Source organism: Eulemur rufifrons, chromosome 18 (genome assembly GCF_041146395.1).
Source record: "Eulemur rufifrons isolate Redbay chromosome 18, OSU_ERuf_1, whole genome shotgun sequence".
Classification (NCBI taxonomy): Eukaryota; Metazoa; Chordata; class Mammalia; order Primates; family Lemuridae; genus Eulemur; species Eulemur rufifrons.
This window is the reverse complement of record NC_091000.1, coordinates 53,264,553-53,282,213: the sequence shown is the minus strand read 5'-3', so window position 1 is coordinate 53,282,213 and position 17,661 is coordinate 53,264,553. Positions and strand designations below refer to the sequence as shown.

The following is a 17,661-nucleotide window of genomic DNA, read 5'->3' as shown; positions in this document are numbered from 1 at the left end:
CAGGGACTGCTTCTCCCATCACATGAGGTGACCAATGGGAAAAGCATTATTTGTTCATTCAGAACTGACACTGGACCTTGGCCATGTCCTAACCACACCTGCCCAAGGCTTTCCACCCCCAGGAACCCTTAGATCCTCTAGAACTACACAAAAATGGGTGCTTTGCCCATTGTGGGCCCTCAATTAACATTTGTTGAATGACTGACCTGAGTAAGTAAATGATATGATGAGTTTAAGTTGAAGATAGGATACGATTTACTTAGGTAACCAGTCTAAGTGCTTCTACTTCCTTCTGCTTATTTGTATTTGAAGTGGCAATGCCCCAAGGCTAAAAACAGAAGTGAAATATAATCCTCCCTATAAATTCCACCATGTTCTGTTTGGTGAAATGCCCATCATTTTCCTTCTGGAGGCCACCCAAATGCAAAATGCCTCAGGTGAAAGAAGGTGGAGGCTTTCCCCGTGTCTCCTGGCCTAGCTGCCACCAAACGTGGGTGGCACGTAGTCAGTCCCCACACAGCCCTGGCTTCCTGCTCCACAAGAACAACCCCCTCTGCCCAAACTCCCCAGTGGCACTTTGCCCTGTGGTGGGTGGAAAACCAAAACCAACAGCAAACATGAGTCACCTGGCTAAAGAACCAACATTTTTCTTTTCCTTTCTTTTCTTTTCTTTTTTTTTTTTTTTTTTTTTGAGACAGGGTCTCGCTCTGTTGCCTAGGCTGGAGTGCATCTTTATAGCTCACAGCAACCTCCAACTCCTAGGCTCAAGCAATTCTCCTGCTTCAGCCTCTCGAGTAGCCATCACGCCCAGCTAATTTTTTCTATTTTTAGTAGAGACGGGGTCTCACTCTTGCTCAGGCTGGTCTCGAACTCCTAAGCTCAAGAGATCCTCCCACCTCAGCCTCCCAAAGTGCTAGGATTACAGGCGTGAGCCACTGCACCCAGCCAAGAACCAACGTTTCTGTATGTTGAGAATAATGCCCTTGGTCCCATTCAGCTGCAAGGAGGAAAGGGTCTAAGACTTGGCATTCCCGTCCACTGTGAGAGCTAACAAAACAAAGAAAACCAGGAAGAATGTGGGTCCAAAGAGACCACCTATAATAATGAAGACATCTAGAATTGTGGTCCAAGAACAAAGACAAGGAAAGAGAAAAACCACACTATTCTAGTGGCTTAAAAGTTGTGCCACTATGACAATTCTTCTTAAAAGTGAATGGATTAAAAATATCTACAAAGGAACTACAGAAGATACTTGCAATATTGAAATCTAAATACAGGAGCTTTCTGCCGCCATTCTTGACTGAAATATGTAGAACATGAGAATAAGAGAAAATGACATTTGTGCTTTCTAGTTGAAAGAACGGGAATGTAAACAAAAAGATTTTCCTGGCTCTTTTTCAGATTTTGTATGTGTATGAGTGTGTGTGCACATCACTCTTCCCTGAATCATTAAAATTATCATCAAAGTAGGTATCTTAAAAGAAAACAAGAAGGAAAAATAATTCTGAGATACAAAATGTCCAGGAGGCTGCTGGACCTGGAGTCCCCCTAAAGGCTGCTTCTCCCCAGACACTCTGATGAAGAATTCAGGGGCTAAAACACTCAATACAAACCGCTTGCTTTATTCACTGTGGAAGTCTGATTCAAAGGCATAATACACTCACCTCAATTTTCCAGATGTTTAGGTTAGAAAGCAGGTCCCAACAGAAATGTCCATTCTTATCCACTCCGCTGAACCCAAAGCCAGCTGCGTTATTCACTGCATCAGCTATGGTTTTTAAAACAACACATTAGGATATGGAACAAAAGTCACATTGCTGCTTTGAAAGATACTAATATCTGTCTCATTTCAAGATGGAGAGATATGCAGTCGTTTCCTTCGAAAAGGAGCCAAAAACATTTAAACGACCAGGCACGATTATGAATCAGAAAAATGTATTTGGCTGTGTGGTGACCTTGATTTTTACCCATTCATTCTCTAGCTCTTAGTGAGTGCCTGCTTGTAAGAGTAAAGGTGCTAAATGCTCATAGAATGCAAAAAAGAAAAAAAAAAAAAAGAGAGAGAGAGAGAGAATAAAAGATAAATGAAGGACCAAAATGAAGAAATAAATAGGACTTAGTGACCAATTTGATAAAAGGGGAAAAGGGAAAGAAAGCAAAAATAGATCTACGCTCAGAAGCAAAGACCAGAAGAAATGGAGAACCCAGCAGAGGTCCGAGAGCTGTCACTGAAGATGGCAGGACATTAGCTGAGAGGCAGGGTTGTGGCAGGAGGAGAACCAGCTCTGGAAGAGAACTGGAGCTCACGCTGCTAAACATGACGTGCCAGTCGGCTATCAGTTGGAGCTGCCAAGATGCAATTAAGGAAAGTTTGGGTCCCCAGACAAAGAACAGAGCTAGAACCATGAACTTGGGGCCAGCTGCAATAAAGCCCACACATGGACACCATTACCAAAGCCAGCCTACTCATACAATCCATCTAAAAGCTCCTGTCCCCATCTGTATTTTACTTCACTGAGCTATAAGTAAATGTCCCCTTGCAGTGACTATTTCATCTCTACTCAATTCCTTAATGAAGTATGTCTGTAATCAAACATAGACCTGATGAACTCAACACACTTTTATTATGATGACAAAGAAGCTGATTTTCTCTTTTCATTTATCTTATTTCAAGTTGTTAGAATATCTTCTTTAAAAAAAAAAAAAAGCTCAACTAATGAAATTAATCAAATCACAGCACTGTAAAGTCTTAGATCTGGAGATCTTAAAGAAACCTTTCCTTTTCTACATGAGTTTAAGTACAACCCAAGATAGCCTTCTGGAGAGCTACTCCAATGGAAAACAACCTGTCCTATGTCTATCTGATTTATTTTTGGCATAATTGGTGACTTAATGTTGCTTATCTCGTGCTTGGCTTCATCATCAAGTGATCTGATGACTTTATCCTTTTAGAAGGAAGGATAAAAAGGACTGGGTCTTTCTACGTCATTGTCCCCAGCCGACTGGACGGGAACTCAGCAAAGAAGGAAAACAAAGCCAGGGTGTGCCCATAAGAAACTAATGGTTTTAAATGTGTGGGGAAAAAATCGTAAATGACAGAGATCAACTAAACTGGGAGAAGAAGAGCCCTTGAGGTCTGCTTTGACAACTGAAACCAGAGACGGAATGACCTTGGCTGGGACCAGCATGGCCATTTCTAAATTCCTTCTCCCATCTCCAGCCTCGTATCTGCTACACCTCGTCAGACAGAAAGGAACAGAAAAATGATAACCGTCTTTTTTGTGTGTGTTTCTGGTGCTTACTCTCTTTCCAGGACTCTATGAAACACTTCACAGGCATTTCTCATTTAATCCTCACAACAGTGTCAAGACGGCGGCTGAGGATGTTCTCTGGAGGCAGATCAGGTGGGTTCCCGCCTCCACTCGGCAGCACACTGTATGCCCGGCCTCGGGAGAGTTATCTAATTTCTAGAAACCTATTCCCTCGAGTATAAAATGGATGTAATAATGGCGCATATCTTTAAAGGGCTGTTGAAAGGATTAAATGAAATTAAATATGCGTAGAGTGTGTAGCTCAGTGCCTGGCCCGAGTCAGCACTCAAGAAACATTAGCTGCTATTATTATTATTGTTATTATTAGGCTATTAAGGAGACTGAGGCTAGAGATGTTAGGGAAACATTAAGATCACGCAGGTTGTGAACAATGCCAGACTCTGAAGACGAGAATTCTGATTCTACAATATGAAAAACAAACTGTGAAGGGCCCAGGTACTGGCTCTCAGAACCACGGCACTGAGATGAAGTTGGAATCCCCACTCTTCTTAGTAAGCTCACAGTTGTTTATTGGAGCCTTGTTTTTGTCTCAGAGCAGTTAAGAGGTTCTAAGTTCACCAGTCCAACATTGGCTTTACTGCCACTGTGCATGGCTCTAAGCTATTGTTACTGATAAATTAATTTGGACGCCCGTATGCTGGAGTTTGTGGTCCTCAGAACACGGTGTGGACTAAAGTTGAGCCTCACTAATTAGTACTATTTATCAAGAGGGGAAAACAACCAGAATCGTACGCTAAGTCCAAAAGAAACAGTTTTATTCTTTCAATATAAACAGTAACTAGAACTAGGCTGACAACAGTGCAGCTCAGCTGAGATGCATCAAGAGGCCAGCTTTAAGGATTAAATTTATAATCATGTATAATTAGTACATCAATTATATGTAAATGGTATTTTAAAGAGCTGGAGAAAACAATTATTCTGTTAAGCAGTTTAAATATTCCCAGATACACTATTCATTGCTTCTTTATTCATAAATATGACAAAGGTTAATTTCAGACCAACCCATGGAATCTAAACTGTAACAAATTTCAAATTGAAGCCATAGAAATTAATGAAGTGTTTCTACTGAAGCTACCGGAAAAAGATAAAGGGGGGGGCGGCGAAGAAGAAAAAGAAAAAGAGCTGAGTGTGCAGAGAAAGGTCTGCACAGAAAGGGTTACTTCTATGCTGTAGTCTCTATGTCTGGGGTGCTCCCAAAGGGGCAGAATGACACAGGTGGCCCTGCCCATCCAGGTCCCCACCAGCACAGCCCACCTCGCCTCAGACCTTCCCTACGAGGCCGTGGGATGTCCTTTCTCTCCCCCTTACATCAGGAGCCGAGTCCAGAAGCCAGCCCTTAAGCTCTGGGACACAGAAAACGGGAGTGGGAGGGAGGGCAAATTTTATATATTTTTTATCACAATAAAAAATAAATAATTTGATACCTGCAAATGTTAATTTGGAGCTCAAAATCTGAAGCATGAACTGAGAGAAGAACTCATTCAATTAAGTGCTATGCCCTCATTCATGGGATATTGGCTGAACACTAGGAACCAAGTTTTGTTTTTTTTTTTTATTTCAATAGATTTAGGGGGTACGAGTGTTTTTGTTACATGGATGAATTGCATAATGCTGAAGTCAGGGCTTTCGGTGTGCCCACCACCAGGATCGTGTGCACTGTACCCGACAGGTAGATTTGTATCCCTCACCCTGCTCCTGCCACCCCCATCTTCCTTTTCAAGTCACAGCTCTCTGACGCCAAGGACCGGGTCACTTGCAGCTAAGACGTTAAACCTCCATTCCTGAAAGGGTTCCAAGTGTGAAACAGATGTGGCTGTCACGCCTTAACACAACTCTCTACCAGTCTTGGTAAGGGCACAGAGGGGTTTATTGCTCACTCTAGCAAAGATTTAAACAACGCCAGTCTCAAACTGTTTTGAAAGAAAAGAGATAAAAGCTTAATACTGACCAAGTTACACCACAGGAAAAAAATAATTGTTATAAAACGAAATGAAGTTGAACTTTCTACCTTCAAAAAAGAAAATCACTCGAAGTCAGCTTCTTTTTAAGACGTAAAGCTTAACCAACAGTTTCTTAGAGAAGTGTAACCTAAATTAGCATGTCTGCCGATAAAATTAATTCAGTATGCAGTTTGTATTATAAACAACCCAGAAAAATGACAAGAAAGCCAGATCACTCTGGAATTTTTCCCTAACTTTCCACTGCACTAAAAGGCCAAGTTTGATTGGTAAAAGCATAAGCTTCCAATTTTTGACATCTGTTAATAACATCGGGCTTAAACAACAGCCAGGATGCTTTTCCCCTCATCATGGCTAATTGAGTTTATGGAGGGTGGAAGAGTAGGCTATGTTGGAAACTGAAAAATGACTCTGGCTACACAGCCTCCCGTTACGTATTGGACTTTTTTTGATTCGGTGATCCAAAAAGTTGTTCCGGGAAAGCCATCCAAGGATCATGCATTTTTCCTCATTCATTGAGGGACACTCCATCAAACTTACCTAATGTCCATGCAAAGTAATACTTGGGTTTTGAGGCTTGCATGACCACATATAAGTAGCAGAGTCGCATCAGAAAGTTTGCTTGATAGACGAACCAATCACTAAGAAGGAAGGTGACAGGGAAGGCCTTGGTGAGCGTCAAAAACAAAAGGAGAGACACCAAGGTGATGCACAACTTCTGTATCACAGCTCCCTGAAAATGGGGGGAAAAAATCAGTATAACCATTCAGAAGACTCAGGTACGAGGAAAACAATTTTGGCAAAGGCTTGTTAAGAACGACATTGCTCCAATGGCTGCTTCGGCATTACTCCCTAGAAGCAGTAGCAAGAGGCATTCTTCCTCATGACACAAATCTGACAGTGGGGATTAAGTGCTATATTTAGGTACAGAATATACCTCTAACCCTTGAGGGATGAATGTACTGAGAATGGAAGAAAACTCCTATCAGCACATTCTGCCAACAAAAGGTAGGTGGTTTTATTATCCAAAACAGAAAAGAAATGGATAACATTCTAGGGTGGTGATTTTCCATCAGAGGGAAATAATCATTTACCTTCCACTTCTGCAGCCAGCAGAGCCCAGGAAATGGGCTTGAGTCACCAGCAAGGAGGACAGAGGCTCAGGTAGGAAGGATGTTGAGCCAGGACATGGGCAGGTAATGGGGAGCTTCAGAAACCTCCCAGGATGGTTTAGATGTAGTCTGCTCCAGGGCTGGGATATGCTGACTTTTTAAATTCCTCTGGACAGTGATTTTGCCCAGTTTCCCTGACATTCCAGAGAACGTCTTTCACCATTCAACAGAACTGCAGTTTCCAGCTTCATAAAAACAGACTTTTTTTGGTAACATGGGCACAGTAATAGCACCTTCCTCAGGGGGTAGCTCGGAGCTTAAGTGAATGAGTGTTTACAAGGTACTGCGAACCCTGCCTGGCTCCCAGGTAAGTGCTCACCACGCTTAGCCACAATTATGACTACATCATGGAGAGGTGCCAGCCCCTTCCATAATACGTCTTTAACCAAAATGCAACCTCACCCCTTCACTTGCTCTGTGCGCAAAAACCCAAGAGTCGCCTTGGAGAATGATGGTAAGACTCTCTGATAAAATTACTTTCTGAATAAAACCACATGAAACATGGAAGCACCACGGTGACAGATACTGCCTAGAAACACCTGGTTACTTTGATGTCTCACAGGCATGGTGACTTCATTCTTAGATTGGTCAACAGAACAGAAGAAGTTGAGACACCTGACCAACAACAAAGTACATAAATTTATTATTTAAGTATAAATTCATGCTTAATTAATAAATCACTTAAATTTCCAAATACTTAGCTCATAGTTTTGCCTAGACTTTCATTAGCACTTACGAAATATTTAACTAAATTTAGCCTCATTTCTTCCCTTTTCCAATTTTCACCATTCCTTCAATTAATTATAATTCCCCTTAAATATAGAATATAGAAAATATATATATATATATATATTTTTTTTTTTTTTTGAGACAGAGTCTCACTCTGTTGCCCGGGCTAGAGTGCCGTGGTGCCAGCCTAGCTCACAGCAACCTCAAACTCCTGGGCTCAAGCGACCCTCCTGCCTCAGCCTCCCGAGAAGCTGGGACGACAGGCTTGCACCACCACGCCTGGCTAATTTTTTCTATATATTTTTAGTTGTTCAGCTAGCTAATTTCTTTCTATTTTTTTTAGTAGAGATGGGGTCTCACTCTTGCTCAGGCTGTTCTCAAATTCCTGAGCTCAAACGATCCCCTCGCCTCAGCCTCCCAGAGTGCTAGGATTATAGGCATGAGCCACTGCGCCTGGCCAAATATAGTATATTTGATCTGAATAAATTTAGCATATTTGTAAAGTTCAATAAGTTATCCTAATATTGACTGATTTGAGATTGATAAAATTCAGGTTAAAAATTAAAATATTATTTCAAAAAGCCATCATAAACTCTCTCGAGGTCAATAAAACTAAGCTTCGGGCATGCTAATATAAAATTGGTTTCCCTTACATTAAGTGGGATCTACCAAAAAAAAAAAAAAAAAAACCCATACATACAACAAATTAATTCTGATTCCTACCCACTGCCCCTGCCACCTTTTATGACATACTATCTTTTGACCGTATTTGAATTTCAATTCATAAAGGCAAAACACCCACGGTATTCAGACATGTTAACACGCACAGCCTGGGCACATTGTGTGCCCTAAGTGATGGCTGGCTGGCTAGCAAAGTGATTGCTTTAATATTCCCAGCCAGTGAGCTCCTCTGTGAAACAAACACCTATTGCTCCAACACAGAGAACTGCTGCAAATAAATACGAATCCTGGCATTTAAAACAGATGAGAAAAAAAGTTATTGACCAAGATTTCTGATAAACTGTTTTCTTTTTAATTATAACAATTATTACTGAGACCTCGTCCTGGCAGCAAAACCCTATTCTCTGTACCTCTGGGTAAACATCTGGCACTAAACACTTACAGTGGGAGAAGGTTCTGGAAAGCTGTGGAAACCTTTTTGTTTCCAGTTCACTTCTAGCAATTTCATGTGTATATGTCTTCCCTCGATGAAGGCCACGTAGTCCTTGAAATTGTTGCAAGGGCCAGCTATGACACTCATGAAATTGAGAAGGTAGCTTAAGTATTCCAAAAAAGAGGGTTTCACTCTGTGAAAATAAACAAAGTAAAAAAGTTGAAAACTCTTCAGTCTTGGCTTTTTCTTCAAGATTTGCAAATAAGAAAATAATAAACCACATTATCTCTATAGATTATTATATGTGACATGACCTTTCCTTGTTTTGTTTCTATTAATATCAAATCCACCTAAGAGAAATCTTGTGGAAAGAAATGTTAATATTAATTAGTAAGGCAGGTGGCCCAGGGCTCCATGGTGCCCTCTGCTGTCTATCAGTACTCAGGGCGGGGTCTAGGAGGGCACAACTCTGAGGCTGGGAAATGTTCTTTTCTCATCACCTTTATCTGTCTACGGGACAAAATGAAGGTAATAAACAAAAGGCAGGCTGGGAACCTGACCTAATGTTGGCTGATCGAGATGCTTTTCAATGGCAAAACTCCTTCCCAACTGCCAAAATAAATACAAAACAAATGATGGGTGGAACCAGTTTCCACTTAAAGAAGACACAGAACTACCCCTGTGACAGCCTCTTCCCTGCTTTGACATCCAGGCCTGGGGTCCTGAACCACACACCAGGGTAGTGGCAGAAAAAAAAATGTGTAGAGAACAGTTCCGAGTAATGCTTTCATTTAGTGGCCTTTTGGGAGGCCTATTCTCCTAGCAGGATGGAAGAGTGGAGAAAGCCTTCTGAAGCCCATTGCTAACCAGTCACTGGAATTATGCCCTATAGCATTTATACCTCCATAATGCTTAAGAAAGAACCAATTAGAATCTTCCAATGGTGCTCCATTGCTTCCAAATCCCAATTCCTTAACAAGAGAATGAAGAACTCAATCTTCTCTCCCACCTGGGACCCTCCTCGCTTACTCCTATCCCAGTTGTCCCCTGACACTACCCAGCAGGAACTCGGCACGGCTGCCATCCCACATGCTGTTTTCACTCCCAGATCAATGTGGTCTCCTCCTACTGTAGACAGCCCCCCTCCTCTCTGCCACCCCTTCTTTCCTCACATCAACACTGGCAAAGCCCACCTGCAGCCTTCCCTCCTGTATTTATCTCAGCACACACTCACCTCTCTGACCCTACTTCCTGTCTTTTCCATGCTGGCATTTAATCAGACTGATGTGCATTGATGATTGACTGTTTGAGGAATCTCAGACACATGCCCGATAAAAATAATTCTGGAACAGACATAACCCCAGTGTTGGAGTGAAGGAGAACCTTGCAGAACCAACAAAATTACAGATCCATTTACACTTTGACCTAGTGATCTCACTTTAGGAACCCATCCTAAAGCTAGACCCAAACTCATTTTAAAATGACCTAATACCATAAGAGTATTATGATATTCATCCTTACCATTTTTAAAAGCCAAAGATTGATAAAGAATGTACATGTCCATCAACTGCAGATTCATTAAATGAGTGTCATTATTATATCCACATAATGGAATTAATAAGCAGATATTAAAAATGAGAAAAATCTCTAGATACTGATATGCAAAGGGCTTGAGAATATGCTGTTCAACTTACTTTACAGCAAGTCGATGTTGTTCAGCAGAGAGGTCTTCAGCTCTTCGACCTAATCCTATGAAAAAGAAAAACGTTTGGAAATGAGATGAAGTAGATAACTAATTCTAAAAGAGTCTTACCAAAGTCATTTGAAAAATGTAATTTATTTTTGCTTCGTAAATCATAAAGAGCCCCCATTTTCCATTTTTTAAAAAGGCCCTGGATGAAAGAGCTACCCATAAGTGCCTGTGTGAGAAGGAACATCTCTACAGGTTCATATGGAGAAGGGAGAATTCCGGTTACTCCTATTAAATTCACATAGGATGACACGGACCTCAGAGACCCCTTCCTATCCTGTGGCGGTTCCTTACCCATTTGTATATGTTTTCATTGCTACATCAGAGAAATAAGCCTGCCCTTCACAGGCTGCCCCAGTTTAAATACTCCCCTGATTAGGCTGGGTGCAGACACCTGGTACAAGCTGAGCTAATGGGTATGGGATGTAACGGGGAAAGGATTAGGGGACTTTCCTCTTCTAAGAAACAGAGGAAATGTAACCCTGAGTGCAGGGAAAACATTAAGGAATTATCAGATTTTTCTTCTTTTCAACACTCATCCATAGCAGCAAAACTCCCAACCAAATCACGTTTGTGCTTCCCGTGAAATTTACATGTTAACTAGAGTCAAAGAAACTGAAGTGTTATCTTAGCAGCAGTAAGTCAACTTTAAAACTGTATATTCAGCTAAGGCTTATTATGGTCACCAACCATGAAGGCAATTCAAAAACATGCCTAAGAGAAGGCAGAGTATTTCTGGAATTTACTTGTTCCTCCCACACACAAGAAAAAAGGAAAAAGGCAAATAAACATTTTTCTGCATGTAAGGGATGTTCCAGAAAATATGGTAAACTGAGAATGCTTCAAAAAGTAAATTTAGGCAAAAAGTCTGTTTGAAAAAAAAGTGTTAAAAAAAATCTCAAGTCGTTTTTTCTAAGATCTCATCAAATAGTACATCTCTGATAATCCCAGAAATTAAACTGATTTCTGCTATTGGTTTATGTTGCTTATGTTAGTCTGTAACCACTGAAACTGGAGTTTCAGTTACAAGTGCAGTGACCAACTCACACTCATCTGCTCAGGACTCCCTGATTCTGGCACTGAAAGCCACATCCTGTGAAATGTCTCAGTACTGGGCACATTGGGTTGGTTGGTTACCTAGGAAAGACTTCGTGGTATAAAATTACCTAGTTCTCTACAGAATGACTAAAGCACCAAGTGTGAACTAGGAATACACTGGGGCAAATGAAATTAAATCAGTTCCCAAGCTTTAAGGGAAAAAAAACAAGAAAACTAGCTGTCAGAGATAAATCTTCTCAACCTGCCAACACACAAAGAAATTTTAACAGTCAAAAAGTGCTTGCCGGAGCAGTACAAATCCACAAGAATAGACTTTTACTAATTGCACCTGGCATCTCTAACACCCATATTGAAATCTGCCGCCCAGCTGAAATAATCTTCTTCCCTTTCCTGGAACCCAGTTCGAACAGTGTAAATCACACTTTCTGGCCATTTTTAGGAAGAGCCTGAGTCAAGAAAATGTTCAGTTTTATACAAACAGAAGATTCTTCTTTCTCCCAGCTTTTTATAGGGTTAAGCTAATCTCATTAGATAATTTTCCAAGCCAGAAAAAAACAAAACCCTATCATTAAAAAATGATTAACCAGCCAATGCTATTTAATCTTTTATGACCTCACGAGCTTCTCAGAGATTAAACCAAAGCAAAAGGGATGCCATTTCCTTTTAACAGATTTGAAAACGAAGGGAAGAAGAGTGTCACAAATTAAATTTAAAACATCGTAAAGATAAACAGAAAACTCACTGTTCTCAGTGCAAATATTTCAGCAAGTTTAGACTGCAGATTCAGCAGGGAAATGGTGATTAATAGCTGGGAAAGGCCTGGAAATTTTGAACAAAATAAAGCAAGACCTGCCAGCACTCATCTAAACCCTGGCCTGTGTATACAATATAAACAGAAGAGTTCTGAATATCAGGCTCACTCTGAGAATCAAAAGGAGGGTCGTTTTTCTCACCATCATGAACTTGGAATGCCAAGGTTGTGATCTTCTGAGTGACAATCATCAGAGGCCTAGAAGGAAGAAAGAAAATAATCAAGACTGGCCCCAAGTGCCATGGGAAGAAACATTTATATTATATTTCTCTGGATGGTGGTTTTTCATCTTGAAGTTTATTAAATAAAGTACAAAAACACTGAATTCAAAATAAACAATTTTTATTTCCCTTCCAGATCACTTTAAATAAGGAGATATAACAACACTGAATAACAAGCTCACACTAGACAGTGTGTCTTGTTCTGTTACTCAGAATGTGGGCCCAGGACCACACCGCCAGAATCGCCAGGAGCTTGTTCGAAATGCAGCATCTCAAACGCCACAATAGACCTACAAGATGATAATCTGCATTTTAACAACATCGCAGGGGAATCTGAACATCCATTAAAGAGTGAGAAGCACTGGCTTGGGAGATACTGAATCCAGTGCCCTGGCTCTACTTGTATAAATATATATATTAACATTAAAGGCAATTTTTCCAGGCACACATAGTACAAGATACATTTGTAAAATGTAGCTGCCTATAAATAAATCATTTACTGACCAAAAATAACCCCAACCTTAATTTGGAAAAAGCCATTAAACAAAAACTTGCCTGAGAAGTGGTACCTGTGTCAACAAGGGTGCCAAGGTAATTCAATGAGAGCAAGAAAAGTCTTTTTACCAAATGGGAATGGGACAATGGGATGTCTACATGAAAAGAGTACAAAAACCAATTAAAAACGAACCAAAGACCTAAATGTAAGAGCTAAAACTATAAAACTCTTTGAAGAAAATAGGTGTAAATCTTCACAACCTTAGATTAGGCACTGGTTTCCTAAGTTTAACACCAACAGCACAAGCAACAAAAGAACAGGTAAAATGAATGTCATTAAAACTTAAACTTTCATGCTTCAAAGGATATACACCTCCAAGAAAGTGAAAAAAATGTTTCACAGAATGCAAGAAAATATTTGTAAATCATATATCTGTTAAGAGACTGGTACTAGAATATATAAAGAACTCTTACAACTCAATAATAGACAAATAACCCAAGTTAAAAAGGGCCAAGGAATCTGAATGGATATTTCTCTTAAAAAGATAGGCAAAGCCAGGTGTGGTGGCTCATACGTGTAATCCCAGAACTTTGGGGCACATGAAAGGATGCTCAATAGTAATTAGCTCTCAGAGAAATGCAAATTAAAACCACAATGAGATACTACTTTGCAAGCGCTAGGATGGCTAGAATCAAAACGACAGAAAATAACAAGTGTCAACAAGAAAGAAGAGAAACTGGAACCCTCGTACATTGTTGGTGGGAATAGTAAACGGTATGGCTGCTTTAGAAACAGTCTGGCAGTTTCTCAAAAGGTTAAACATAGAGTTACCTTAGGACTCCACAATTCCACAGCAAGGTGTACACCCATGAGAAATATGTATACACAAAACCATGTACATGTATGTTCATAGCAACATTATTGATAAAAGCCCCAAATAAAATAGTCCAAATGTCCATCAACTGATGAGTGGATAAATAAAATGTGGTATGTTCATACAATAGAATATTATTCAGCAAAAAAAAAAAAAAAAACGGATGAAGTACTGACACATACAACAAGGATGGACCTTGAAAACATCATGCCAGGTGAAAGAAGCCAGACACAAAAGATCATATGACATATGACTCCATTTGTATGAAACGTCTAGAATAGGCAAATCCATAGAAACAGAAAGTAGGCTGCTGCTTGCCTAAGGCTGAGGGAATCGGGAAGAAACGAGGAGTGATGACTAATGCACATGAGTTTCCTTTGGGGGCGATGATGATGTAAAATTAATTGTGGTGATGCTAGCCTTTGTGAATTTACTCTGTGAATATGCTAAAAAAAAAAACATTGAATTGGACACTTTAAATGGGTGAATTGTAGGGCATGTGAATTATATCGAAATGAAGCTATAACTTAAAAAGTGGCACCTATTTTTCCAATTGTCTACCCTTGTGGTTTAGTACCTTTTAGTACCTTTAAGTAGCTTTATTCTTAAGTCTGTTCAGGCTGCTATAACAAAATACCATGAACTGGGTGGTTTTTATACAATAAAAATTTGTTTCTCACAGTTCTAGAGGCTGAGAAGTCAATGGGCCAGCAGATTCGGTGCCTGGTTGAGGGCCCACTTCCTAGACATACGTCCTTTTGTAACTTCACACATGGTGGAAGAGCAGAGGAGCTCCCTAGGGCCTCTTTTATAAGGGGACTAGTCCCATTCATGAGGGCTCCACCTTCAAAACTAATCACCTCTCAAAGGCCCCACCTCCTAATCATCCTCTTGGATGTTAGCTAAGTTAGGATTTCAGCATATGAATTGGGGGGGGACACAAACATTCAGGCCATAGCGTCGCCCAAGAAGACAAGATAAAATCCCACTGCTCTGACTACCACACTTTCCTTCAAACCTTCTTCATGGAGCTTGGCTTTCAGATCTCAATTCTTATGTCTTCTTACCAAATTTGCTATCTCATACCCATATGGACGGATGGCTCAGTTATGTAGATGGCTGAGGTTCTGATCCATGTCCTAGGACAGCACCCCTGGGATCACCCAGGAATGCCACACAGCCCCTATGCCCTCTGAGCCGGGTCCAGCTGGGCGGGAGGACAGGACCAGACACAAACCAACTTTTGGCCAAGTCTGATGTGTGTCAACTATTCTCATCCACTTCTCCGCAAGTCCACTTTCTTGTCTAATTCCTCTCATCCTAATTCCCATTTTCCATCTCTTTAAAATTAAGCATGTGTTAATAATATTTTAAACGACAAATACATGCTAATATGATAAACTCTTTTAAAGAAAGTACCAACAAATACCCTTTGAAATCTTATCACAGATGCCCAAATCTTTGTTATTTGCAACATCTTTATATCTTAAGGCCCAATGGCCAGTGGTCATCGTCTGCAAGAAGACTGCTAATGCCATGCATGAGGCTAAGAGAGGGGGTGCAAGCCTGGCTGTGGGGGAAGGGAAGGAAGGGCGTCTGTGCCCCACCAGAACCAGTGAGGTAAGTGTGGCACACACGGAGGCCATCAAGTCAGTCACTCTAGTGTGGCCAGACATGCTCACAGATGACACCTGTTTACACCACGTTCTATTAAAAAAATAAATGCTCTTCTTCCAGAACACTGAGGTTTTGGTCCTAGTAATAAGCTCTACATTATAGTTATAGCTTTGTACAAGACCAATATGTCTTATAGACCAATACAACGTTGTAGCTCACTCTCTTGACAACAAGACCTCTGACTCAGAATACATAACAGATACTTAGAGTAATTTTTCTCTAAAGGGACTCTAAGTATCACATTCAAGGGGGTAGTTTCCAAATACAGCCTTCAAAGCACAATAGTTTTCTTTCCAAAGACTTTTTGTTTTCTTTGCCTTTTTCTGGAAGACTGAAAACCCTGGAAATCAGTCTTCCTTATGTAAAGCCCAGCACCACAATTTCCAAAATTCAAAGCACACTCTTTGCAAACCAGGCAAATTCCTACATTTAATTTATCACTTCATGTTAGGGCCTAAAATAGACACATCAATAAAGAGATAACATGTACCATGGAATTAACCTAACTTTCTGTCTCTGTAGAAGCAGAGCATTTGTTTTCCTCTGTCTGGAGTTAGATTAATGTATCCATGATTAGGAACATGTTCAGCAAAATGTTTAGTAAGTCTAATATCCACATAAGCTACAGCCATGAGGATGTGCCTGTCTGATCTGCTGCTGGGAGTATACTGGCCCAGGTGCTGTGCTCTGATTCCACCCTCGTTCACGCTGAGGCCATGCCTCCCGCAGGCTGCTCCCAGCCCATGACTGAGTACAGCAGGGATGCTACGCAGGCCCCTCCCTGCGAAATGTGATTCTCCTCTGCCAGGGGAATTTTAGCTCAAACACTTTCTGCTGAATTTGCCAAAACTTTCTTAGAATTGCACTGCAGTCTAAGACCTCTCTTCCATCCTTCCCTCTCTCCTTCTCAGGGGTCAGACCTGCATTTCAATCTGATGGCTCTCCTAGCCTCATCCATTTCCCTCCCTGTTTTCCCTGGCAGGCGTTTCCCCAAACAAATCTCTTATAATTCTGTTCCCATCTTGGCATTTGCTTCTCAGAAGACCTAGACTAATGTAACACATAATACTGAATAGCTACAGCAATGCCAATAAATACTAATTATTCAAGGTAAAATCTGTACCATTAGGTCTATGTAAAAGCTAGATTGTTGTAATTCCTTAGAAAAGATATCCTTTTTTAGAAGAAAAAAAAAAGAAGCTATGGATTTGAATATACCTAAACATCATCTAGACTATGCCTTCAATATGTTGCTTCTGTTTCAAATATCCAAATTCTAACAATTTAAAAAGAAAACAACTCACACATGAGATTGTGAGTTTATTTGAAAAAAATGAACTAGTAACTTATGAAAAAAGCAGATCTAAAGCTACAAACTAGAACTAGAACCTGCTCACTAAAAGGAAAAGGAGTTTAGAATCTTCCTACATATTTACTTTTCTTTGGATATAAAGAAGAACACCATACTGTCTTGCTCAGAGCAAGTCCTCTCTACCCATTTTTTACTCTGATGAATTTATTTTAATTTATGGATAGATCAGATACCAAAACTTATATCGCATAAGCTACTGAGACTTGAGAATCAAATCCTTAGAGTTACTGACTTAAGATGAAATTTAAATACCATCCATGTCATATTTCATTCAAACCATGAAACAATCCACAACATACTTGTTGGTTTACGATTAGAAAAAAAATCATGTTCTTTTTTGCAAAAAAGAAATGCAAAAGTCAGTATATAGGAACACATACAAACACAGGAAGGGCAAAAACAGCAGATTCGTAAGTGGCTCCGAGATGCAGCCAAACAATTTCCTCAGGACAATGAGGCCTCAGAACTTGAGCTGTACTCAGATTTTCCACACACCCCCCACCCCTCCATCCTTGGATTTGTACATACTCTTCGCTGAAAGGCCCTGTACTTGGAAATCATCTGACCAATCTGGAATTAAAGTTTTGAGTCCAGTATGGTTGAGGTGGGGCCATTTCCCTTTTGCCTTATAAATTTTTTCATGATTTAAAAAGAGCCAAAGAAAAACTTATTTTTCTTCTTGAACCCAAGATTATTAGTCTAATTTAGATAACAAAATATAATGGGGAAAATTAAGGAAGGGAAAACAGGTAGATGGAGATGTGTCTGGGGTAAAAAGAAAGAACAATGCCAACACCCCACCCCCTGCTACACACACACACACACACACACACACAATCAGTGCCTTCTGATACAGACTGTTGGCAACTCACGAGAAGTGGTACCCATTCATCCATTTCTACTTTCTGTATCAACTCCCAACCAGAAATGACTTCTCTTTAAAATATTAAACAAAATCTCAGTTTTGAACACTATTTCAATAAAACCTACCTAGTTTACCTTAATCTTTGGACCTAAAATGGTTAAAGTTCCGGTGTCCCAGCCGGGCACAGTGGCTCACTCCCATAATCCCAGCACTCAAGGAGGCTGAGGCAGG

General features: G+C 40.4%; 1 protein-coding gene across 1 annotated transcript in view; it reads right to left on the bottom strand.

Annotated features, from left to right (window-relative positions):
- The window catches only part of MBOAT1 (membrane bound O-acyltransferase domain containing 1), a 95,175-nt gene that overhangs the window by 12,849 nt on the left and 64,665 nt on the right, over positions 1 to 17,661 (bottom strand). The window contains exons 5-9 of the mRNA XM_069493443.1: positions 12,068 to 12,123; positions 10,000 to 10,054; positions 8,315 to 8,498; positions 5,831 to 6,023; positions 1,665 to 1,768 (exon numbers count right to left, since the gene is read on the bottom strand). Coding sequence (XP_069349544.1) covers positions 1,665 to 1,768; positions 5,831 to 6,023; positions 8,315 to 8,498; positions 10,000 to 10,054; positions 12,068 to 12,123 — 592 coding nt within the window. The remainder of the gene's footprint in view (positions 1 to 1,664; positions 1,769 to 5,830; positions 6,024 to 8,314; positions 8,499 to 9,999; positions 10,055 to 12,067; positions 12,124 to 17,661) is intronic.